Here is a 27,593-nt window from a genome sequence, read left to right on the forward strand (position 1 = left end):
TCTCAGTTAATTCATACTGTATGTTGTAGTCTGTCCAAGAGGGGAATCACACAAGACTGATCTCAGTTAATTCATACTGTATGTTGTAGTCTGTCCAAGAGGGGAATCACACAAGACTGATCTCAGTTAATTCATACTGTATGTTGTAGTCTGTCCAAGAGGGGAATCACACAGACTGATCTCAGTTAATTCATACTGTAGGTTGTAGTCTGTCCAAGAGGGGAATCACACAGACTGATCTCAGTTAATTCATACTGTATGTTGTAGTCTGTCTAATAATTAAATCACACAAGACTGACAGCCTGTAATTTTATTAAAAGCATTCAGTTGATTACATGGCAGTTTAGAGAGCAACATCAAAACAATAATCTACATCATAATCAATATCATAACATTTATAATCAATAACATCATTATCTCTATACAACTAACAACATCACATGGCAGGAACTACCTACATTATTACACATATTATTTGTTAATGATGGAAATTAAGATACGCAGGATATTATTGATGTATAAATGAGTTTTTTAGTAGTTGTATGATAATCGATGTGAGAGAGAAAGGCTTTGTCTGCTGATCTGCTTCTGTTCTGTGTGTTTCACTGTGGGGTCTTTTCAAAGGATGGGTCCCGGTCTCTCGGGGGCCCTGGGATTCGAGGGGACGGGGGTTGGCCTGCCGGTCACTGGGATGACAAACCTACTTGGGACGGGGAGGGGTTTTAGAGGACGGTATAGTGGAGAACAATTGGGGGGTTACTAAGTAGCAATGCAAGTACAGCTATATGAACACAATCACTATGGTACTTTTTAACAGTGAGTTTACAAACATATTTTATGATAACTATATTTAAAACGTGTATCTCATTATGGTAAATGGTGAAATAAGTATAGACAGTTATAATTGTAGTCTTTGTAGATAATACGAAAATACTCTGTATTTACATGGCTAAAAGAGAAGGAATATAGTATCCATTGTTTATTGGAAACTCAATTCAACAATTTTAAATGAAGTTGTGTGGAAAAAGGACTTCTGGGGTGAAATGTATTTCTGCCATGGTCAATGACATTCAAAAAAGGGATATTAATTAACAGTAATTTTGGTAGATGGATGAAGGTAGATGAATGATTTTAAAGATGTTATTGGACAATAAACAGACAGGGCTCATTAACCTATACAGTCCAAATAACAATGATCCACACTTCTTTGAAGATATATATAATAATTGATCAACCCTACAAGCAACACAAGACTCTAATTATGGTGTGAGATTATAATACGGTTGTAAGTATCTCTATGGAACGTAAAGGTCATCACACTACAAACTGTGTCCCTCACGCACTTCAGGAAATCACTTGTTCAAGATAGATCAAGTGTAATGTATTACTAAAAATAAAGCCAGCTGGGTGGAATATGGGGAAAAATGTTATTATTTTCTCTTCGACATAGAAATGCTACCAGAAATAATGATACCAACCTTGTTACACATGACAGAGTCACCCATGATTCATGAAACAATATTTTGAAAGAGGAAGAAAAGCACTTTATGTTTTCGTTTCAGTCTCCTCCATCGCCACTAACCGAAGATAAGTGTTGGAATATTTTTCCTATTCATAATGTACTGACAGACTCATCTGAAGGCCAAGTTACAGAGGAGGAACTTCTTGATGTTTTTAAAGCCTTTAAGTCCAGGAAAACCCCAGGCCTGGAGGGCCTACCAGTGGAGGTTATACCAAACCTTTTAGATATACTCAGAGGACCGTTATCAGCACGATAGAACCACTCCTATATAAATGGTAGATTATCAGATACTCAACAAGAAGGTCTGATTTCATTATTACTGAAACAGGATCCAAGTGGTTAATATAAAGATCCTGTCCATTTTTAAACATTGGAGGCATCTTACACTTCAGTGTTGAGGTGCAAAAAATTATAGCAAAATGTGTAGTGCAGAGAATTAAACAGGTATTGTCAGATATTCTTTATCCTAATCAAACAGGGTTTTTTCGTGGACGATACATTGGAGATGATATAAGACAAGTGTTGGAAACAATAGAACGCTATGCAGAATCTGGGAAACCAGGCTGACTTTGAAAAGGCTTTTGATAAAGTACAACTTTTGATATAACTGGAATTTATATATAAATGACTGGAATATTTACAGTATGGAGAATAATTATACTTAAAGTAATGGCTAGGGTTAAAGTTATGTATAGTAACCCTCGGTGTAACATCATAAATAATGGCTAGGGTTAAAGTTATGTCTAGTAACCCTCGGTGTAACATCGTAAATAATGGCTAGGGTTAAAGTTATGTATAGTAACCCTCGGTGTAACATCGTAAATAATGGCTAGGGTTAAAGTTATGTATAGTAACCCTCGGTGTAACATTGTAAATAATGGCTAGGGTTAAAGTTATGTATAGTAACCCTCGGTGTAACATCGTAAATAATGGCTAGGGTTAAAGTTATGTATAGTAACCCTCGGTGTAACATTGTAAATAATGGCTAGGGTTAAAGTTATGTATAGTAACCCTCGGTGTAACATTGTAAATAATGGCTAGGGTTAAAGTTATGTATAGTAACCCTCGGTGTAACATCATAAATAATGGCTAGGGTTAAAGTTATGTATAGTAACCCTCGGTGTAACATTGTAAATAATGGCTAGGGTTAAAGTTATGTATAGTAACCCTCGGTGTAACATCATAAATAATGGCTAGGGTTAAAGTTATGTATAGTAACCCTCGGTGTAACATCATAAATAATGGCTAGGGTTAAAGTTATGTATAGTAACCCTCGGTGTAACATTGTAAATAATGGCTAGGGTTAAAGTTATGTATAGTAACCCTCGGTGTAACATCTTAAATAATGGCTAGGGTTAAAGTTATGTATAGTAACCCTCGGTGTAACATCATAAATAATGGCTAGGGTTAAAGTTATGTATAGTAACCCTCGGTGTAACATTGTAAATAATGGCTAGGGTTAAAGTTATGTATAGTAACCCTCGGTGTAACATCTTAAATAATGGCTAGGGTTAAAGTTATGTATAGTAACCCTCGGTGTAACATCATAAATAATGGCTAGGGTTAAAGTTATGTATAGTAACCCTCGGTGTAACATTGTAAATAATGGCTAGGGTTAAAGTTATGTATAGTAACCCTCGGTGTAACATCGTAAATAATGGCTAGGGTTAAAGTTATGTATAGTAACCCTCGGTGTAACATCGTAAATAACTTCTCAGAAAGTTTTTGTCAGGACTTCCGCAGAAGTCGGTCCCTCTCCCTGTTCGTTCGGCGGTCGATGTCACCGGCCTTCTAGCCATCACCGATCCACTTTTCATTTTCCATTTGTTTTGTCTGTGTTTTTTACACACCTGGTTTCAATTCCCTCATTACATGTTCATTATTTAACCCTCTGGTTTCCCCATGTTTGTGTTCATTATTTAACCCTCTGGTTTCCCAATGTTTGTGTTCATTATTTAACCCTCTGGTTTCCCCATGTTGGTGTTCATTATTTAACCCTCTGGTTTCCCCATGTTGGTGTTCATTATTTAACCCTCTGGTTTCCCCATGTTGGTGTTCATTATTTAACCCTCTGGTTTCCCCATGTTGGTGTTCATTATTTAACCCTCTGGTTTCCCCATGTTGGTGTTCATTATTTAACCCTCTGGTTTCCCCATGTTGGCGTTCATTATTTAACCCTCTGGTTTCCCCATGTTGGTGTTCATTATTTAACCCTCTGGTTTCCCCATGTTGGTGTTCATTATTTAACCTTCTGGTTTCCCCATGTTTGTGTTCATTATTTAACCCTCTGGTTTCCCCATGTTGGTGTTCATTATTTAACCCTCTGGTTTCCCCATGTTGGTGTTCATTATTTAACCCTCTGGTTTCCCCATGTTTGTGTGCGTGTTTGTTTTATTGTCAGGCTGTATCTGACGGCTGGTATATTGTTGCCGGGTTTTGTATTTACGCCCGTTAATTTCGTGGTACCGGTATTTTTCCAGCACCATAGAATTGTGTTTATACTGGTGTTTTCTTGTATTAAATGCGTTGTCCACGCATCTCTGCTCTCCTGCGCCTGACTCCATTCACCAGTTATCCACAGCCTTGACAGTTTTAAACTAGAGTCAAACAGGGTTGTCCACTATCGGCATATCTATTTATTATGGCCATCTAAATGTTAGCTGTTAAAATCAGATCCAACAATAATATCAAGGGGTTAGAAATCCAGGGCTGAAAAACAAAGGATTCATTGCTGATGATTCATGGTTTCTTTTAAATACACATGTTGGATCCCTCCACATCCTCATAGAGGATCTAGATACGTTTTATAACCTCTCTGGATTACAACCAAATGATGATAAGTGTACTATTTTAATAATACAACTTTTACATTACTGTGTACATTACTGTGTAGTTTACTGTGTACATTACTGTGTACATGACTGTGTAGTTTACTGTGTACATTACTGTGTACATTACTGTGTACATTACTGTGTACATTACTGTGTAGTTTACTGTGTACATTACTGTGTACATTACTGTGTACATTACTGTGTACATTACTGTGTAGTTTATTGTGTACATTACTGTGTACATTACTGTGTACATTACTGTGTACATTACTGTGTAGTTTACTGTGTAGTTTACTGTGTACATTACTGTGTACATTACTGTGTACATTACTGTGTACATTACTGTGTAGTTTACTGTGTACATTACTGTGTACATTACTGTGTACATTACTGTGTAGTTTACTGTGTACATTACTGTGTACATTACTGTGTAGTTTACTGTGTAGTTTACTGTGTACATTACTGTGTACATTACTGTGTACATTACTGTGTAGTTTACTGTGTACATTACTGTGTACATTACTGTGTACATTACTGTGTACATTACTGTGTAGTTTACTGTGTACATTACTGTGTACATTACTGTGTACATGACTGTGTAGTTTACTGTGTACATTACTGTGTACATTACTGTGTACATTACTGTGTACATTACTGTGTAGTTTACTGTGTAGTTTACTGTGTACATTACTGTGTACATTACTGTGTAGTTTACTGTGTAGTTTACTGTGTACATTACTGTGTACATTACTGTGTACATTACTGTGTAGTTTACTGTGTACATTACTGTGTACATTACTGTGTACATTACTGTGTAGTTTACTGTGTACATTACTGTGTACATTACTGTGTAGTTTACTGTGTACATTACTGTGTACATTACTGTGTAGTTTACTGTGTACATTACTGTGTACATTACTGTGTAATTTACTGTGTACATTACTGTGTACATTACTGTGTACATTACTGTGTACATTACTGTGTACATTACTGTGTAGTTTACTGTGTACATTACTGTGTAGTTTACTGTGTACATTACTGTGTACATTACTGTGTACATTACTGTGTACATTACTGTGTAGTTTACTGTGTAGTTTACTGTGTACATTACTGTGTACATTACTGTGTACATTACTGTGTACAGTACTGTGTAGTTTACTGTGTACATTACTGTGTAGTTTACTGTGTACATTACTGTGTACATTACTGTGTACATTACTGTGTAGTTTACTGTGTACATTACTGTGTACATTACTGTGTACATTACTGTGTACATTACTGTGTAGTTTACCAATAAAATGGTCTGATGCTGATGTGGACATACCTATCCAGAATGAAACAAATGAACTCATTCTAATATATTTTAATAGATATTTAGCAGAAATAGATAAGATAATGGAAAGGAAAAAACCAGTCTATTTGTGGGGAAATCGCCCTGATGAACTCTTTCGTCAAAACACACTGACAGGACAGTTCCTCTTATGGCCACTAGGTGGTAATCTGGTGTCACAGTGTTGTTTTGAGCCAGCAGTAAAAACACACTGACAGGACAGTTCCTCTTATGGCCACTAGGTGGTAATCTGGTGTCACAGTGTTGTTTTGAGCCAGCAGTAAAAACACACTGACAGGACAGTTCCTCTTATGGCCACTAGGTGGTAATCTGGTGTCACAGTGTTGTTTTGAGCCAGCAGTAAAAACACACTGACAGGACAGTTCCTCTTATGGCCACTAGGTGGTAATCTGGTGTCACAGTGTTGTTTTGAGCCAGCAGTAAAAACACACTGACAGGACAGTTCCTCTTATGGCCACTAGGTGGTAATCTGGTGTCACAGTGTTGTTTTGAGCCAGCAGTAAAAACACACTGACAGGACAGTTCCTTTTATGGCCACTAGGTGGTAATCTGGTGTCACAGTGTTGTTTTGAGCCAGCAGTAAAAACACACTGACAGGACAGTTCCTCTTATGGCCACTAGGTGGTAATCTGGTGTCACAGTGTTGTTTTGAGCCAGCAGTAAAAACACACTGACAGGACAGTTCCTCTTATGGCCACTAGGTGGTAATCTGGCCAGTTGACCTATTTGCTTATGGTTTTGCCGACAACCCGTTTTTTAAATTAAATGAGCAAAGAATATTCCATTTGATTTGTAATGGCAAGCCAGACAAAATTTAACAGGCCAATTTATATAATGAATATGATTTGTGATTTATTATTAATTTAGAGGGCAGAAATGATTACATATTAAAACATAAGACCACTAAAGGCATACAAAAAGTATATTTAAATCTGAACTGGTTCTCTAGCAGATTAGTAAGACCTCTCACATTAGACCTCTCACTAAAGGCTTCAGTCATACAAAAATTATATTTAAATCTGAACTGGTTGTCTAGCAGATTAGTAAGAATGTCTCACCCCCAAGTTCAGTTACCTGTGATGGTGAGTGGAACTCACTCTCAGAGGAGAAGTTATGAGAGAACATAAAACGAAACTACTTAACTACTTTCCTCATGTAGATATGACAATAACATGACATGTGACAGTGGTAGTGAGTAGAGACGTTCACTGAGATAACACTCAAATACAAAAGCCTTCTGGGATATTTAAGTTGTATTTGATTCCTACTTGACTGAATGATCTATTTAGTAAAGCAGACTGACAAGTTAAACAGTCATCATGAGAGGTGCAGAGGAAGTTGTATGAATGAAGGATGTTGATATTTCCTGAGCAGATCACTGTGAGTCCAGGAAGGAGATATAATACATGGACAAAAGTATGTGGATATCTGTAGCGTGTTTTTCAACTGAGGACAAATGATTCTTGAAGCTCTACCCGCTTCAGCACTTGCTGGTCCTGTTCCGTGTGCTTGTGTGGCCATTTTGCAGCTCAATCACTGACGTACCATATTGAATGTCACGGAGCTCTTCAGTGAGGCCAGTCTACGGAGATTGTACCGCTGTGTGCTTAATTCACCTGTCAGCAACAGGTGTGGCTGAAATAGACAAATCCACTACTGCCCACGTACTTTTGGCCATCTAGCGTATCTTGTTATTACCTGAGAAGATCACTGTGAATCCAGGAAGGAGAACAGACGTTCTGGAACACTCTCTTAGTGCAGACTCAGACCCAGAACAGGAAACTCCAATCCCTCTAGTGGTGTTTCCAGGTAGTACTGAAACAGTGGAGCCACAACCCAGCTGTCTACACACTACTACAGCTACAGCCTCCTGGTCCCAGTCATCAGCTCCCACAGTCCTCCACTCTCCCTGGTCGTACCGCTCCACTCCACCAGCACAGCGACCGCCTCCACCCACCAGCCTCACATCATCAGGCTCTGAGAAAATAATAGAGAGAGACAGTAATCTTACTATTTTCTCACTAAAACACACCTATATTGTCTCTCATATTCTTCACTCCAGGTGAGAAACAATGTTGATTGAGTGACAAACTGTTTCTTACCTGAGCAGGTGAGTCCAACAGCATTACCAGGTAGGCAGGTATTGTTTTTTCTGTCTGAGGTGTCACAGTCCAGGAGAAGGGACTCATTGCCTTTACACTGGAACTCTTTATCCCAGGTCTGACCCTCACCTCCTCCATAGAGCCCCCCCTGTAGAGCTGCAGGAGCCCCACAGCCAAGCTCCCCACAGACTACCTCTGCATCCTGCCGGTCAAAGTCAGCTTCACACACTGAGGCCCAGGACTGATTGGACTTCACCTCCACTCTCCCAGAGCAGAGACCAGCTCCACCCACAAGCCGCACAGACTCTGGAGAAAAAGAGTTGGTTGAACATTCAATCAGTTTTGTTGATGACACTGTCAAGGACTAAACACAAATATGTTGGATAAAAGATAGTAGTTTGCTATGTTTGATACTGTAAGAGGTATAAATGGGTTCTTAGTCACTCAGGATCGGGTTGGGAATAATGCAGGCAGGAGACAGGAATAAGTTAACTTCACTTTATAGAAAATAAACAGCTGGACATCCATCAGGCAGCTTCACTTCAGTACCATCTGAACTACAATGATCTGCCCATGAACATCTCCCATAAACCAATATGACAAACACAAATATAATGTTTAAATACATCTGACATCTCTCCCTCTATTTAAATGAATTAAAAACACATAAAACATGATACATGGTAATATTGTATAATGTATAAATAAATGTCTCAATATGACCAGTCTCTTACCTGAACAGGTCACATGATGATAATATTCACCATCACAGTTTTTACTTCCTTCATCTTTGTAACACTGTCCAATAGACTCATCTCCATATAAACTGCAGCTAACATATATTCTTCTTCCATCTTCAACCAGAGGTCCTCTAGATTCAGCTACAAAATTCCCACAGCCCTGCTCTCTACACACAACTTTAGCCTCTTTCATGCCCAACCACCCAGGACATAGACCCAACCATTCTCCTCTGTAGAAGACTTCCGCTGTCCCAGAACAGGAAGTGGTCCCATTCACCAGTCTGACTGAGAGTTCAGCTGTAAACAGCAGAGAGGAAAACACAGTGGTGAGGACAGATGATGACAGTGATTCTGTTATTCTAACAGCAGTATTGCTTTGTGGTTGACAAGTATTAGTAGTTCCATAAAACACTACTTGTTATTCGGGTTTAGAATGGTTTGTATGGACACATGAATTTCTCCATGTGGGATAATAAAGTTGACTAATATTGAACTGCTATAATCACTGTAGATTTATACTCTACCTACCTGGTGGACTGACGCTTTGAGCCTGGAGATCTAAGGAGAAAGACAGAGACAGAGGAGAAAGAGAGAGAAAGAGACAGAGAGACAGAGGAGAAAGAGAGAGACAGAGACAGAGAGATAGAGAGAAAGGGAGGAGTCAGAGGAAGAGAGAGACAGGGGTTAAATGAACATCAACATGACCTTTCATGATGTGATGGGGAAGACAGGCTTATCGTTGGTATGGTGCAACAACACCCATGTGTACATACACTATATATACAAAAGTATGTGGACACCCCTTCCTATTGCCCTTCCTATTGCCCTTCCTATTGCCCTTCCTATTGCCCTTCCTATTGCCCTTCCTATTGCCCTTCCTATTGCCCTTCCTATTGCCCTTCCTATTGCCCTTCCTATTGCCCTTCCTATTGCCCTTCCAACTCTTCTCAGATTAGTTAATTTTTAATTAATACATTTGGTTTAGTCTGGGTTTTTTATTCTTAATTTTAGAGGTCAGGGGTCAAGCTGAGCCGACCCAAGAGTGGAAGAGTGAAAAAGGTTACTGGTTATGATGACATCACCTGTCAGTGGTCAGATATTCAGTTAACTGCATGTTAGTCTGTCAGCCCTCTCTCTTTTGAAAAGGATAAAATATAAACAAATAAATAAATAAAACACTATACATGCAAAATAATGTACAAATGAATCTTGGATAATACAAGTCTCTTCCCTGAACAGATCACATAATGATCAGTCTCTTCCCTGAACAGATCACATAATGATCAGTCTCTTCCCTGAACAGATCACATAATGACTAGTCTCTTCCCTGAACAGATCACATAATGACTAGTCTCTTACTTGAACAGATCACATAATGATCCGTCTCTTCCCTGAACAGATCACATAATGATCCGTCTCTTCCCTGAACAGATCACATAATGATCCGTCTCTTCCCTGAACAGATCACATAATGATCCGTCTCTTCCCTGAACAGATCACATAATGATCCGTCTCTTCCCTGAACAGATCACATAATGATCCGTCTCTTCCCTGAACAGATCACATAATGATCAGTCTCTTACCTGAACAGATCACATAATGATCAGTCTCTTCCCTGAACAGATCACATAATGATCAGTCTCTTCCCTGAACAGATCACATAATGATCAGTCTCTTCCCTGAACAGATCACATAATGATCCGTCTCTTCCCTGAACAGATCACATAATGATCAGTCTCTTACCTGAACAGATCACATAATGATCAGTCTCTTCCCTGAACAGATCACATAATGATCAGTCTCTTCCCTGAACAGATCACATAATGATCAGTCTCTTCCCTGAACAGATCACATAATGATCAGTCTCTTCCCTGAACAGATCACATAATGATCCGTCTCTTCCCTGAACAGATCACATAATGATCAGTCTCTTCCCTGAACAGATCACATAATGATCAGTCTCTTCCCTGAACAGATCACATAATGATCAGTCTCTTCCCTGAACAGATCACATAATGATCAGTCTCTTCCCTGAACAGATCACATAATGATCAGTCTCTTCCCTGAACAGATCACATAATGACTAGTCTCTTCCCTGAACAGATCACATAATGACTAGTCTCTTACTTGAACAGATCACATAATGATCCGTCTCTTCCCTGAACAGATCACATAATGATCCGTCTCTTCCCTGAACAGATCACATAATGATCCGTCTCTTCCCTGAACAGATCACATAATGATCCGTCTCTTCCCTGAACAGATCACATAATGATCCGTCTCTTCCCTGAACAGATCACATAATGATCCGTCTCTTCCCTGAACAGATCACATAATGATCAGTCTCTTACCTGAACAGATCACATAATGATCAGTCTCTTCCCTGAACAGATCACATAATGATCAGTCTCTTCCCTGAACAGATCACATAATGATCAGTCTCTTCCCTGAACAGATCACATAATGATCCGTCTCTTCCCTGAACAGATCACATAATGATCAGTCTCTTCCCTGAACAGATCACATAATGATCAGTCTCTTCCCTGAACAGATCACATAATGATCAGTCTCTTCCCTGAACAGATCACATAATGATCAGTCTCTTCCCTGAACAGATCACATAATGATCAGTCTCTTCCCTGAACAGATCACATAATGATCCGTCTCTTCCCTGAACAGATCACATAATGATCAGTCTCTTCCCTGAACAGATCACATAATGATCAGTCTCTTCCCTGAACAGATCACATAATGATCAGTCTCTTCCCTGAACAGATCACATAATGATCAGTCTCTTCCCTGAACAGATCACATAATGATCAGTCTCTTCCCTGAACAGATCACATAATGATCCGTCTCTTCCCTGAACAGATCACATAATGATCCGTCTCTTCCCTGAACAGATCACATAATGATCAGTCTCTTCCCTGAACAGATCACATAATGATCCGTCTCTTCCCTGAACAGATCACATAATGATCAGTCTCTTCCCTGAACAGATCACATAATGATCAGTCTCTTCCCTGAACAGATCACATAATGATCAGTCTCTTCCCTGAACAGATCACATAATGATCAGTCTCTTCCCTGAACAGATCACATAATGACTAGTCTCTTCCCTGAACAGATCACATAATGACTAGTCTCTTACTTGAACAGATCACATAATGATCCGTCTCTTCCCTGAACAGATCACATAATGATCCGTCTCTTCCCTGAACAGATCACATAATGATCAGTCTCTTCCCTGAACAGATCACATAATGATCCGTCTCTTCCCTGAACAGATCACATAATGATCCGTCTCTTCCCTGAACAGATCACATAATGATCAGTCTCTTCCCTGAACAGATCACATAATGATCAGTCTCTTACCTGAACAGATCACATAATGATCAGTCTCTTCCCTGAACAGATCACATAATGATCAGTCTCTTCCCTGAACAGATCACATAATGATCAGTCTCTTCCCTGAACAGATCACATAATGATCCGTCTCTTCCCTGAACAGATCACATAATGATCAGTCTCTTCCCTGAACAGATCACATAATGATCAGTCTCTTCCCTGAACAGATCACATAATGATCAGTCTCTTCCCTGAACAGATCACATAATGATCAGTCTCTTCCCTGAACAGATCACATAATGATCAGTCTCTTCCCTGAACAGATCACATAATGATCTGAACAGTCTCTTCCCTGAACAGATCACATAATGATGATCACATAATGAGTCTCTTCCCTGAACAGATCACATAATGATCATAATGAGTCTCTTCCCTGAACAGATCACATAATGATCAGTCTCTTCCCTGAACAGATCACATAATGATCAGTCTCTTCCCTGAACAGATCACATAATGATCAGTCTCTTCCCTGAACAGATCACATAATGATCCGTCTCTTCCCTGAACAGATCACATAATGATCCGTCTCTTCCCTGAACAGATCACATAATGATCAGTCTCTTCCCTGAACAGATCACATAATGATCCGTCTCTTCCCTGAACAGATCACATAATGATCAGTCTCTTCCCTGAACAGATCACATAATGATCAGTCTCTTCCCTGAACAGATCACATAATGATCAGTCTCTTCCCTGAACAGATCACATAATGATCAGTCTCTTCCCTGAACAGATCACATAATGATCAGTCTCTTCCCTGAACAGATCACATAATGATCAGTCTCTTCCCTGAACAGATCACATAATGATCCGTCTCTTACCTGAACAGATCACATAATGATCAGTCTCTTACCTGAACAGATCACATAATGATCAGTCTCTTCCCTGAACAGATCACATAATGATCCGTCTCTTCCCTGAACAGATCACATAATGATCAGTCTCTTCCCTGAACAGATCACATAATCTCAGTCTCTTCCCTGAACAGATCACATAATGATCAGTCTCTTCCCTGAACAGATCACATAATGATCCGTCTCTTCCCTGAACAGATCACATAATGATCAGTCTCTTCCCTGAACAGATCACATAATGATCAGTCTCTTCCCTGAACAGATCACATAATGATCAGTCTCTTCCCTGAACAGATCACATAATGATCAGTCTCTTCCCTGAACAGATCACATAATGATCAGTCTCTTCCCTGAACAGATCACATAATGATCAGTCTCTTCCCTGAACAGATCACATAATGATCAGTCTCTTCCCTGAACAGATCACATAATGATCAGTCTCTTCCCTGAACAGATCACATAATGATCCGTCTCTTACCTGAACAGATCACATAATGATCAGTCTCTTACCTGAACAGATCACATAATGATCCGTCTCTTCCCTGAACAGATCACATAATGATCAGCCTCTTCCCTGAACAGATCACATAATGATCAGTCTCTTCCCTGAACAGATCACATAATGATCCGTCTCTTACCTGAACAGATCACATAATGATCCGTCTCTTACCTGAACAGATCACATAATGATCCGTCTCTTACCTGAACAGATCACATAATGATCCGTCTCTTCCCTGAACAGATCACATAATGATCCGTCTCTTACCTGAACAGATCACATAATGATCCGTCTCTTCCCTGAACAGATCACATAATGATCCGTATCTTACCTGAACAGATCACATAATGATCCGTCTCTTACCTGAACAGATCACATAATGATCCGTCTCTTCCCTGAACAGATCACATAATGATCCGTCTCTTACCTGAACAGATCACATAATGATCCGTCTCTTCCCTGAACAGATCACATAATGATCCGTATCTTACCTGAACAGATCACATAATGATCCGTCTCTTCCCTGAACAGATCACATAATGATCCGTCTCTTACCTGAACAGATCACATAATGATCAGTCTCTTCCCTGAACAGATCACATAATGATCAGTCTCTTACCTGAACAGATCACATAATGATCCGTCTCTTCCCTGAACAGATCACATAATGATCAGTCTCTTACCTGAACAGATCACATAATGATCCGTCTCTTCCCTGAACAGATCACATAATGATCAGTCTCTTACCTGAACAGATCACATAATGATCCGTCTCTTCCCTGAACAGATCACATAATGATCCGTCTCTTCCCTGAACAGATCACATAATGATCAGTCTCTTACCTGAACAGATCACATAATGATCAGTCTCTTCCCTGAACAGATCACATAATGATCCGTCTCTTCCCTGAACAGATCACATAATGATCCGTCTCTTCCCTGAACAGATCACATAATGATCAGTCTCTTCCCTGAACAGATCACATAATGATCCGTCTCTTCCCTGAACAGATCACATAATGATCCGTCTCTTCCCTGAACAGATCACATAATGATCAGTCTCTTACCTGAACAGATCACATAATGATCCGTCTCTTACCTGAACAGATCACATAATGATCAGTCTCTTACCTGAACAGATCACATAATGATCCGTCTCTTCCCTGAACAGATCACATAATGATCAGTCTCTTACCTGAACAGATCACATAATGATCCGTCTCTTACCTGAACAGATCACATAATGATCAGTCTCTTACCTGAACAGATCACATAATGATCCGTCTCTTCCCTGAACAGATCACATAATGATCAGTCTCTTACCTGAACAGATCACATAATGATCAGTCTCTTACCTGAACAGATCACATAATGATCCGTCTCTTACCTGAACAGATCACATAATGATCCGTCTCTTCCCTGAACAGATCACATAATGATCCGTCTCTTCCCTGAACAGATCACATAATGATCAGTCTCTTCCCTGAACAGATCACATAATGATCCGTCTCTTCCCTGAACAGATCACATAATGATCAGTCTCTTACCTGAACAGATCACATAATGATCAGTCTCTTCCCTGAACAGATCACATAATGATCAGTCTCTTCCCTGAACAGATCACATAATGACTAGTCTCTTACTTGAACAGATCACATAATGATCAGTCTCTTCCCTGAACAGATCACATAATGATCAGTCTCTTCCCTGAACAGATCACATAATGATCCGTCTCTTACCTGAACAGATCACATAATGATCAGTCTCTTACCTGAACAGATCACATAATGATCCGTCTCTTCCCTGAACAGATCACATAATGATCAGTCTCTTACCTGAACAGATCACATAATGATCAGTCTCTTACCTGAACAGATCACATAATGATCCGTCTCTTACCTGAACAGATCACATAATGATCCGTCTCTTCCCTGAACAGATCACATAATGATCCGTCTCTTCCCTGAACAGATCACATAATGATCAGTCTCTTCCCTGAATAGATCACATAATGATCCGTCTCTTCCCTGAACAGATCACATAATGATCAGTCTCTTACCTGAACAGATCACATAATGATCAGTCTCTTCCCTGAACAGATCACATAATGATCAGTCTCTTCCCTGAACAGATCACATAATGACTAGTCTCTTACTTGAACAGATCACATAATGATCAGTCTCTTCCCTGAACAGATCACATAATGATCAGTCTCTTCCCTGAACAGATCACATAATGATCAGTCTCTTCCCTGAACAGATCACATAATGATCCGTCTCTTCCCTGAACAGATCACATAATGATCAGTCTCTTCCCTGAACAGATCACATAATGATCAGTCTCTTCCCTGAACAGATCACATAATGATCCGTCTCTTACCTGAACAGATCACATAATGATCCGTCTCTTACCTGAACAGATCACATAATGATCCGTCTCTTACCTGAACAGATCACATAATGATCCGTCTCTTACCTGAACAGATCACATAATGATCCGTCTCTTCCCTGAACAGATCACATAATGATCCGTCTCTTCCCTGAACAGATCACATAATGATCCGTCTCTTACCTGAACAGATCACACAATGATCCGTCTCTTCCCTGAACAGATCACATAATGATCCGTCTCTTACCTGAACAGATCACATAATGATCAGTCTCTTCCCTGAACAGATCACATAATGATCAGTCTCTTACCTGAACAGATCACATAATGATCCGTCTCTTCCCTGAACAGATCACATAATGATCAGTCTCTTCCCTGAACAGATCACATAATGATCAGTCTCTTCCCTGAACAGATCACATAATGACTAGTCTCTTACTTGAACAGATCACATAATGATCAGTCTCTTCCCTGAACAGATCACATAATGATCAGTCTCTTCCCTGAACAGATCACATAATGATCAGTCTCTTCCCTGAACAGATCACATAATGATCAGTCTCTTCCCTGAACAGATCACATAATGATCAGTCTCTTCCCTGAACAGATCACATAATGATCAGTCTCTTCCCTGAACAGATCACATAATGATCAGTCTCTTCCCTGAACAGATCACATAATGATCAGTCTCTTCCCTGAACAGATCACATAATGATCACTCTTCCCTGAACAGATCACATAATGACTAGTCTCTTACTTGAACAGATCACATAATGATCAGTCTCTTCCCTGAACAGATCACATAATGATCAGTCTCTTACCTGAACAGATCACATGATGATCCGTCTCTTACCTGAACAGATCACATAATGATCAGTCTCTTACCTGAACAGATCACATAATGATCAGTTCTACCATCACAGTAACCAGGTCCTCCTTCGCTGAAGCCACACTCTGTAATAGTAGACTCATGTCCCCTGCAACTCTTTATGGAGACTCCTCCTCTTCCCTCTTCAATCATACCTCCTGTAGATACAGCTACAGCATCCCCACAGCGCAGCTCTCTACACACAACCATAACATCTCTCATGCTCCACCACCCAGTACATACAGCTGACCACTCTCCTCTGTAGAAGAATTCCACTGACCCAGAACAGGAAGTGCGTCCATTCACCAGTCTGACTGAGAGTTCAGCTGTAAACAGCAGAGAGGAAAACACAGTGGTGAGGACAGATGATGACAGTGATTCTGTTATTCTAACAGCAGTATTGCTTTGTGGTTGACAAGTCTTAGTAGTTCCATAAAACACTACTTGTTATTGGGTTTTAGAATGGTTTGTTTGGACACATGACTTTCTCCATGTGGGATAATAAAGTTGACAATATTGAACTGCTATAATCACTATAGATTAATACTCTACCTACCTGGTGGACTGACGCTTTGAGCCTGGAGATCTGAGGAGAAAGAGAGAGACAGAGGAGAAAGAGAGAGAAAGAGTCAGAGGAAGAGAGAGGCAGAGGTTAAATGAACATCAACATGACCTTTCATGATGTGATGGGGAAGACAGGCTTATTGTTGGTATGGTGCAACAACACCCATGTGTCCACACATTCCCCTTCTATGGAAAGGTGAACCTCTCTTTGCAGATTGGTTTATATATCATTTAAAACATTTGCTTTCGTCTGTTTTTCAATCATTAGTTTCATTGGTCAGGGTCAAGTTGAGCCGAACCAAGAGTGGAAAAGTTATAATTTAGTTTTTTTACCCCCTTTTCCTCTCTAATTTCGTGGTGTCCAATTGTTAGTAGCTACTATCTTGTCTCATCGCTACAACTCCCGTACGGGCTCGGGAGAGACGAAGGTCGAAAGGCATGCGTCCTCCGATACACAATCCAACCAGCCGCACTGCTTCTTAACACAGCGCACATCCAACCCGGAAGCCAGCCACACCAATGTGTCGGAGGAAACACCGTGCACCTGGCAACCTTGGTTAGTGTGCACTGCGCCCGGCCCGCCACAGGAGTCGCTGGTGCACGATGAGACAAGGACATCCCTACCGGCCAAACCCTCCCTAACCCGGATAACGCTAGGCCAATTGTGCGTCGCCCCATGGACCTCCCGGTCGAGACAAAGCTGAACGATCATTTATAGTCAATGCTGTCTGGCTATGTGTGTCTTTGCTATAAAGGATCTCAGTTGCAATGTGTAAGCACTCTCAGAGAATTCATTTATAGACACTGAATTGATCTGAGAGTCACAGGGTTGTGATGGAGCTCATATAATTAAATATGGACTTTATGATAACTCCTACTTGTGTGTGGTTTGCTCTCATGATTTGGTAATACAGGAAATTTCCACTACAGCTATAAGAATATTTTCTTATTTGTTCATTAGGTATTTGATGTGTGATAAACGTCTTAGCAACTTATCTTGGATCAGTGGTTGAACACAGTGAAAAACAGCAGACTGATCTGTTTTGAAAAACTCTTCACATAGTGTGTCCTATAATATCACCTCTAACTGTCTACTGCTTGAGTTCACCTCCTAAAAGGGTAGATTGGACAACTTTAACTTGTTTGGGATAGGGGGCAGCATTTTCACGTTTGGATGAAAAGCGTGCCCAGAGTAAACTGCCTGCAACTCAGTCCCAGTTGCTAATATATGCATGTTATTAGTAGATATCAAAAGAAAACACTGACAGTTTTTTTTTATTTTTTTTAAAAAAATTTTCTTTTCTTTTTTACCCCCCTTTTAACCCCCTTTTTCTCCCCAATTATTAGTAGTTACTATCTTGTCTCATCACTACAACTCCCGTACGGGCTCGGGAGAGACGAAGGTCGAAAATCATGCGTCCTCCGAAACACAACCCAACCAAGCCGCACTGCTAGACATTTCTAAAACTGTTTGAATGATGTCTGTGAGTATAGCAGATCTCAAATGGCAGGAAAAAACCCTGAGAAAAAAATCCAACCAGGAAGTGGGAAATCTGAGGTTTGTAGTTTTTCAACTCTTTGCCTGTTGAGTACACAGTGTCTGTGGTGTCATATTGGACTTCATAAGGCTTCCACTATATGTCAACAGTCTTTAGAACCTTGTTTGATGCTTCTACTGTGAAGTGGGGGCGAATGAGAGGGGATTGAGTAAGGTCTCTCCCAGAATGCCACGAGCTGACCATGTGAGAGTTAGCTTGAGTTCCATTGCATTTCTGAAGACAAAGGAATTCTCCAGTTGGAACAGAGTCGAGAAGAACTACTGAACATAAGAGCAGCGTCAACTCACCATCAGTACGACCAAGAATATGACTTTCGGGAAGCGGATCCTGTGTTCTGCCTTTCACCCAGGACAACGGAATGGATCCCAGCCGGCGACCCAAAAAAACGACTTCGTAAAAGGGGGAAACGAAGCGGTCTTCTGGTCAGACTCCAGAGACGGGCACATCGTGCACCACTCCCTAGCATTCTTCTCGCCAATGTCCAGTCTCTTGACAACAAGGTTGATGAAATCCGAGCAAGGGTAGCATTCCAGAGGGACATCAGAGACTGTAACGTTCTTTGCTTCACGGAAACATGGCTCACTGGAGAGACGCTATCGGAGTCGGTGCAGCCAGCTGGTTTCTCCACGCATCGCGCCGACAGAAACAAACATCTTTCTGGTAAGAAGGGGGGCGGGGGCGTATGCTTCATGGTTAACGTGACGTGGTGTGGCCACAACAACATACAGGAACTCAAGTCCTTCTGTTCACCTGATTTAGAATTCCTCACAATAAAATGTCGACCGCATTATCTACCAAGGGAAATCTCTTCGATTATAATCACAGCCGTATATATTCCCCCCCAAGCAGACACATCGATGGCTCTGAACAAACTTTATTTGACTCTTTGCAAACTGGAATCCATATATCTGGAGGCTGCATTCATTGTAGCTGGGGATTTTAACAAGGCTAATCTGAAAACAAGACTCCCTAAATTGTATCAGCATATCGATTGCGCAACCAGGGCTGGAAAAACCTTGGATCATTGCTATTCTAACTTCCGCGACGCATATAAGGCCCTGCCCCGCTCTCCTTTCGGAAAAGCTGACCACGACTCCATTTTGTTGATCCCTGCCTACAGACAGAAACTAAAACAAGAAGCTCCCGCGCTGAGGTCTGTTCAACACTGGTCCGACCAATCTGATTCCACACTCCAAGACTGCTTCCATCATGTGGAATGGGATATGTTTCGTATTGCGTCAGACAACAACATCGACGAATACGCTGATTCGGTGAGCGAGTTCATTAGAACGTGCGTTGAAGATGTCGTTCCCATAGCAACGATTAAAACATTCCCAAACCAGAAACCGTGGATTGGTGGCAGCATTCGCGTGAAACTGAAAGCGCGAACCACTGCTTTTAATCAGGGCAAGGTGACCGGAAACATGACCGAATACAAACAGTGTAACTATTCCCTCCGCAAGGCAATCAAACAAGCCAAGCGTCAGTATAGAGACAAAGTAGAATCTCAATTCAACGGCTCAGACACAAGAGGTATGTGGCAGGGTCTACAGTCAATCACGGATTACAAAAAGAAAACCAGCCCCGTCACGGACCAGGATGTCTTGCTCCCAGGCAGACTAAATCACTTTTTTGCCCGCTTTGAGGACAATACAGTGCCACTGACACGGCCCGCAACTAAAACATGCGGACTCTCCTTCACTGCAGCCGAAGTGAGGAAAACATTTAAACGTGTTAACCCTCGCAAGGCTGCAGGCCCAGACGGCATCCCCAGCCGCGCCCTCAGAGCATGCGCAGACCAGCTGGCTGGTGTGTTTACGGACATATTCAATCAATCCCTATCCCATTCTGTTGTTCCCACATGATTCAAGAGGGCCACCATTGTTCCTGTTCCCAAGAAAGCTAAGGTAACTGAGCTAAACGACTACCGCCCCGTAGCACTCACTTCCGTCATCATGAAGTGCTTTGAGAGACTAGTCAAGGACCATATCACCTCCACCCTACCTGACACCTTAGACCCACTCCAATTTGCTTACCGCCCAAATAGGTCCACAGATGATGCAATCTCAACCACACTGCACACTGCCCTCACCCATCTGGACAAGAGGAATACCCATGTGAGAATGCTGTTCATCGACTACAGCTCGGCATTTAACACCATAGTGCCCTCCAAGCTCGTCATCAAGCTCGAGACCCTGGGTCTCGACCCCGCCCTGTGCAACTGGGTACTGGACTTCCTGACGGGCCGCCCCCAGGTGGTGAGGGTAGGCAACAACATCTCCACCCCGCTGATCCTCAACACTGGGGCCCCACAAGGGTGCGTTCTGAGCCCTCTCCTGTTCTCCCTGTTCACCCACGACTGCGTGGCCACGCACGCCTCCAACTCAATCATCAAGTTTGCGGACGACACAACAGTGGTAGGCTTGATTACCAACAACGACGAGACGGCCTACAGGGAGGAGGTGAGGGCCCTCGGAGTGTGGTGTCAGGAAAATAACCTCGCACTCAACGTCAACAAAACTAAGGAGATGATTGTGGACTTCAGGAAACAGCAGAGGGAACACCCCCCTATCCACATCGATGGAACAGTAGTGGAGAGGGTAGTAAGTTTTAAGTTCCTCGGCGTACACATCACAGACAAACTGAATTGGTCCACCCACACAGACAGCATCGTGAAGAAGGCGCAGCAGCGCCTCTTCAACCTCAGGAGGCTGAAGAAATTTGGCTTGTCACCAAAAGCACTCACAAACTTCTACAGATGCACAATCGAGAGCATCCTGTCGGGCTGTATCACCGCCTGGTACGGCAACTGCTCCGCCCACAACCATACGGCTCTCCAGAGGGTAGTGAGGTCTGCACAACGCATCACCGGGGGCAAACTACCTACCCTCCAGGACACCTACACCACCCGATGTCACAGGAAGGCCATAAAGATCATCAAGGACAACAACCACCCGAGCCACTGCCTGTTCACCCCGCTATCATCCAGGAGGCGAGGTCAGTACAGGTGCGTCAAAGCTGGGACCGAGAGACTGAAAAACAGCTTCTATCTCAAGGCCGTCAGACTGTTAAACAGCCACCACTAACATTTAGTGGCTGCTGCCAACACACTGACTCAACTCCAGCCACTTTAATAATGGGAATTGATGGGAAATTATGTAAAATATATCACTAGCCACTTTAAACAATGCTACCTAATATAATGTTTACATACCCTACATTATTCATCTCATATGTATATGTATATACTGTACTCTATATCATCTACTGCATCTTTATGTAATACATGTATCACTAGCCACTTTAACTATGCCACTTTGTTTACATACTCATCTCATATGTATATACTGCACTCAATACCATCTACTGTATCTTGCCTATGCCTCTCTGTACCATCACTCATTCATATATCTTTATGTACATATTCTTTATCCCCTTACACTTGTGTCTATAAGGTAGTAGTTTTGGAATTGTTAGCTAGATTACTTGTTGGTTATTACTGCATTGTCGGAACTAGAAGCACAAGCATTTCGCTACACTCGCATTAACATCTGCTAACCATGTGTATGTGACAAATAACATTTGATTTGATTTGATTTGATTGTTGATTTATTGAAGATAATCCTAAAGATTGATTCTATACTTTGTTTGACATGTTTCGCAAGACTGTAATGGAACTTTTTGACTTTTCGTCTGCTCCTAGTGATTGCGCATCATGAATTTGGAATACTAAATACTAAATACTAAACGGGCTATCAAAAGGGAGGTGTTTGGACATAAAGGATTAACTTTATCGAACAAATCAAACATTTATTGTGGGATTCCTGGGAGTGCATTCTGATGAAGATCATCAAAGGTAAGTGAATATTTATAATGCTATTTCTGACTTCTGTTGACTCCAACATGGCAGATATCTGTTTGGCTTGATTTGTTGTCTGAGCGCCGGGGAGAGAGTTGAGTTATTGACATACTGGTGGAGGTCAGGGAGAGAGTTTAGTTATGTACTAGACTGGTAGGGGTCAGGGAAAGAGTTGAGTTATTGACTAGACTGGTGGGGGTCAGGGAGAGAGTTGAATTATTGACTATACAGGTGGGGGTCAGGGAGAGAGTTTAATTATTGACTATACAGGTGGGGGTCAGGGAGAGAGTTGAGTTATGTACTAGACTGGAGGGGGTCAGGGCGAGAGAGTTTAGTTATGTACTAGACTGGTGGGGGTCAGGGAGAGAGTTGAGTTATGTACTAGACTGGTGGGGGTCAGGGAGAGAGTTGAGGTATGTACTAGACTGGTGGGGGTCTGTCGTCCAGTCTGCCCTGTTAGCAGTAGTGGTGCGTGTGTAAAATCACTGGCGAAGCCAACCTAGAAAACAAATGGGTTGTGATAATTGTGTTGTTTGCTCTGTAACCTATTCATTTATAAGCCTAAATGCCGAGACAATAAGAAGACACAGCAGCAGGATAAATGTGTTACCATTGTTTCATCACAAAACCAGAGAGCAACATCTGTCCAGTGAAGTCCACAAAACATATTACCTGTAACAAACAGTTACATGACCTACAGCAGGTCAAGCAAGGTCATGTTTCTGACATTTTCTGACTACTCAACAACTATTGATTTAGAACCACAGAGTTACAGCAAGTCCCAAAGAAAACAGTAGCTGCCTCCACTATTCCAGCACCATTCACACTTCAACATTTCAACATCATCTAATCACCTCTGCTTAGTCTAATACAGTGACAACTAAACATTTCTGAAAATGATTATGTCCAATCAACGTCCTCTGAATATGATGTGGCTGTCCATAGTATTGATTTCTCTGTGTGTGTATGTGTGTGTGTGTGTGTGTGTGTGTGTGTGTGTGTGTGTGTGTGTGTGTGTGTAGAAGTAGACTGTTGACATGTTGACTCCCCCTACTTGTAGAGAAACACCAAAGCCATCCTCCTCTTTCATCCTACACGTCTATGACTGTCAAACAGGACACCATTTTAGTTTTTATTGTCCTAGGCCATCTAAAATGCTTGCTCGCTAGACTAACTTCCTTTTATGGGCTAGTTAACATTAGCCTACTACATCTAGCTACATGCTGAACTTCCATCCTCTCAGGCCAGCTAGTTAACATTAGCCTACTACATCTAGCTACATGCTGAACTTCCACCCTCTCAGCCAATGGATGGATTTATGGTTGGATCAGAATTGCTGTTATAACCATTGGCCTGTACGGAGAATTAAGTAAAACTCAAGTCCAAATCCCTATCATCATCTATGGCTAATTTAGTAAAGGGACGATATTAGCTCGCTAGACAACAGCACAACAAGATGCATTCAAATTCTTTCTGTCAATAATGACGTTTTGGCTTGTGATGTGATTGGTCTGAAGCCAAATCCAAACTGGCTTCCCTTTACACTTTTTTGTTGTTGTTTAGCCAGGACCATTCACAGCTGAGCTCACTCAGTTTAGCTCAATGCTGATTGGCTATTCATTTATTCATTTCATTTGATCAAGGGAGGCCAAATGCTCGTTGGCTTCTCTTGCATTCAATGCTATGGTCAAAAACAATGTCAAACTCTTTCTGACCAGACAGCATCAGATAGATACGCTCCACAAACTGAGACTGACTGGCACTATTTTGTTCGCTCAGATGATTTTTCCGGTGTGATACATTCAGCATCTTGAGAATTGAAGGACATTTTTGAAACACAGAGAGACAAATTATAAAATAAATAAAAAATCTTTCCTCTGCAATACAAGCCACTGCTGGGCGTTCTGGATTAAACTTGATGCAGAGGAGGTCTTAATAAAGACAATCGAAAGTTCAAGGGAGACTTGTGGATTTTGGTGATAAGGCCCTTTAGCTACTTCCCAGATGAGCTTGTGGATAACATGTGTATGTCCCCGTGTCCAGTATAAAGGCATTTAGCGGTAGTTCACATAAAGGGCCTCATTGCCAACATCCTGAAGTATTCATGTAAGTCTTTGTCCTATAACTGTTCCTGTAAGTCTTTGTCCTATCAGTATTCCTGTAAGTCTTTGTCCTATAACTGTTCCTGTAAGTCTTTGTCCTATCAGTATTCCTGTAAGTCTTTGTCCTATAACTGTTCCTGTAAGTCTTTGTCCTATAAATATTCCTGTAAGTCTTTGTCCTATAACTGTTCCTGTAAGTCTTTGTCCTATCAGTATTCCTGTAAGTCTTTGTCCTATCAGTATTCCTGTAAGTCTTTGTCCTATCAGTATTCCTGTAAGTATTTGTCCTATAAGTATTCCTGTAAGTCTTTGTCCTATAAGTATTCCTGTAAGTCTTTGTCCTATAACTGTTCCTGTAAGTCTTTGTCCTATCAGTATTCCTGTAAGTCTTTGTCCTATAACTGTTCCTGTAAGTCTTTGTCCTATCAGTATTCCTGTAAGTCTTTGTCCTATAACTGTTCCTGTAAGTCTTTGTCCTATAAATATTCCTGTAAGTATTTGTCCTATAAGTATTCCTGTAAGTTTTTGTCCTATCAGTATTCCTGTAAGTCTTTGTCCTATAACTGTTCCTGTAAGTCTTTGTCCTATAAGTATTCCTGTAAGTCTTTGTCCTTTAAGTATTCCTGTAAGTTTTTGTCCTATCAGTATTCCTGTAAGTCTTTGTCCTATCAGTATTCCTGTAAATCTTTGTCCTATATGTGTAAGAGTTGTTCATTTGTTAGACTACTGGTTAAACATGCAACACAATATTGATAATTGAATTACTCTTTGATCTAGTTCAGTCTTATCAATCACTTAAACATACAGCATGTAATAATGGGGGCATTTTAGCTTATTTTTAGTTGTTCTGTAAAGAGACGGCTAGAAGGGTCATGGGTCATTAGATTGTTGTTCCATATAGAGACCGCTAGAAGGGTCATAGGTCATTAGATTGTTGTCCTGTAAAGAGACGGCTAGAAGGGTCATGGGTCATTAGATTGTTGTTCTATATAGAGACGGCTAGAAGGGTCATAGGTCATATTAGATTGTTGTTGTAAATAGAGACGGCTAGAAGGGTCATAGGTCATATTAGATTGTTGTTGTAAATAGAGACGGCTAGAAGGGTCATAGGTCATATTAGATTGTTGTTGTAAATAGAGAAGGCTAGAAGGGTCATAGGTCATAATAGATTGTTTGGAAATGTAGGAAATTAGCTTTCAATTCCCCAAAACATTCTAAGGTTATGTAAAACCAAAGTTGCTCCCCTTGGTGGAGCCATAGGCTAGTGCACCCCTTGGGGTTCCGAGGACCAGGTTTGGGAATCCTAGTTCTGGTCATGCGTCTGTGACACAAGTTTACCACCTAGTGGCCATAAGAGGAACTACCCTGTCAGTGTGTTTTTTCTGCTGGATCAAAACAACACCTGACCTGCATACATGATATGATTCATGTGTGATCATTTTGCAGATAATTTTGCTTATTTTAGCCTAAATTTTCAATACAAGTGAGGTAAGATAAATTAGTAAGATGTCTAACCAAGACAAATTGTCTAGTGCACTGGCTAATAATGTCAGATCTTGTTGCTGACTTTAACATAAAATAGGCTTGAAACAGGTCAGAATATCTTAAAACAAATCAACTTGATTTGCTGGGTAAGATAAATGAACTAAAAACAAGTCAACACGTGTTCTGGGAAAGTGGGACTGACTCAAAACAAGTCCTTTTAACTTTATTGTAACTCCAGGTAAGATTCTTACCTGAATTCTGTGTCTTTGAGTCCTCCAGTTGACTTTGAGTGACAGCCTCTCTCTGTTCCACTCTCTGTTCCACCACCATGTCTCTCAGCTCAGCCCAGAGGTCAGTCTGTCCATCTGCCTTTCCGTCTGCTGGTGTTTTGACCTCGAATTCTGTCTTGAAATCTACAGATTTAGCTTTAGTGACCTCTACCCCTTGACCTTTGGTGACCCTTACCCCAGACAGACAGAGGAGCAACAGTAGAGGAACGCCAGAGACAGACTTCTGCATCTTCATATCACAATCACAGCTTGCTAATGGAACTGGAGGTCTGAAAATTGCTTACCCTTATATACACACTGATTCAGAATTCACCCATCCCCCTAGTCATGTTACAACACTAACCTAGTCAAGCCTGACTCCTCCTCCTGACTCCTCCCCCTAGTCATGGTACAACACTAACCTAGTCAAGCCTGACTCCTCTTCCTCACCACTTGGTTGCTTCCCACTTAATGAATCATCCCACATTTCATCAGGATCTTTGGGGTAAAAAAAACTCCTGTTCACTTCTCAATCACTGGGACGACACACATGATCAAAACCAGTTCAGAACAAGGATCGGTCCAGAATAAGGGGAGGAGTCTGAGGAGGAGGAAGTAAAAAGTCCTGAATATGTATTTCTGGACACGTAGCTAAGGACACTCATGGTGGTGTTGACCAACGAACTGATAGTGACCGTCTCTATTTGTTTAACTGAGAGGGAGGAGTGAGTGGGGAGCAGGAACAGGGTCAAGTTAAGTCAACCGAGGCAGTGTCCAAAATTGCACTCTATTCCCTACATAGTGCACTACTTCTAGAAACAGTGACTTATATAATGAACTCTATTCTCTACATAGTGCACTACTTCTAGAAACAGTGACTTGTATAAGGAACTCTATTCTCTACATAGTGCACTACTTCTAGAAACAGTGACTTATATAATGAACTCTATTCCCTACATAGTGCACTACTTCTAGAAACAGTGACTTATATAATGAACTCTATTCCCTACATAGTGCACTACTTCTAGAAACAGTGACTTATATAATGAACTCTATTCTCTACATAGTGCACTACTTCTAGAAACAGTGACTTATATAATGAACTCTATTCCCTACATAGTGCACTACTTCTAGAAACAGTCACTTATATAAGGAATAGGGCTCCATTGGGGACGCACCCAGACAGTCATGG

At 41.1% G+C, this 27,593-nt stretch overlaps 1 protein-coding gene across 4 annotated transcripts; it reads right to left on the reverse strand.

The window, feature by feature from the left end:
- Positions 1-294: 294 nt before the first annotated feature.
- LOC139402766 (scavenger receptor cysteine-rich type 1 protein M130-like) lies at positions 295-27,054 on the reverse strand. Of its 4 annotated transcripts, none has more exons than XM_071146689.1 (8): positions 26,384-27,054; positions 17,120-17,149; positions 16,719-16,889; positions 9,075-9,104; positions 8,541-8,843; positions 7,807-8,112; positions 7,403-7,681; positions 295-700 (listed from the first exon to the last, which is right to left on the reverse strand). In XM_071146689.1, exons 1-8 carry the CDS (start codon positions 26,655-26,657, stop codon positions 684-686), a joined length of 1,410 nt encoding a protein of 469 aa, XP_071002790.1. In that variant the 5' UTR covers positions 26,658-27,054; the 3' UTR covers positions 295-683. The 4 variants fall into 4 exon arrangements, with proteins under 4 accessions (XP_071002790.1, XP_071002789.1, XP_071002787.1 ...); XM_071146688.1 differs by having other exon boundaries at positions 295-703; XM_071146686.1 differs by having other exon boundaries at positions 16,581-16,889.
- Between the last annotated feature and the right edge of the window lie 539 nt (positions 27,055-27,593).

Source organism: Oncorhynchus clarkii, unplaced genomic scaffold (assembly GCF_045791955.1).
Source record: "Oncorhynchus clarkii lewisi isolate Uvic-CL-2024 unplaced genomic scaffold, UVic_Ocla_1.0 unplaced_contig_1599_pilon_pilon, whole genome shotgun sequence".
Classification (NCBI taxonomy): domain Eukaryota; kingdom Metazoa; phylum Chordata; class Actinopteri; order Salmoniformes; family Salmonidae; genus Oncorhynchus; species Oncorhynchus clarkii.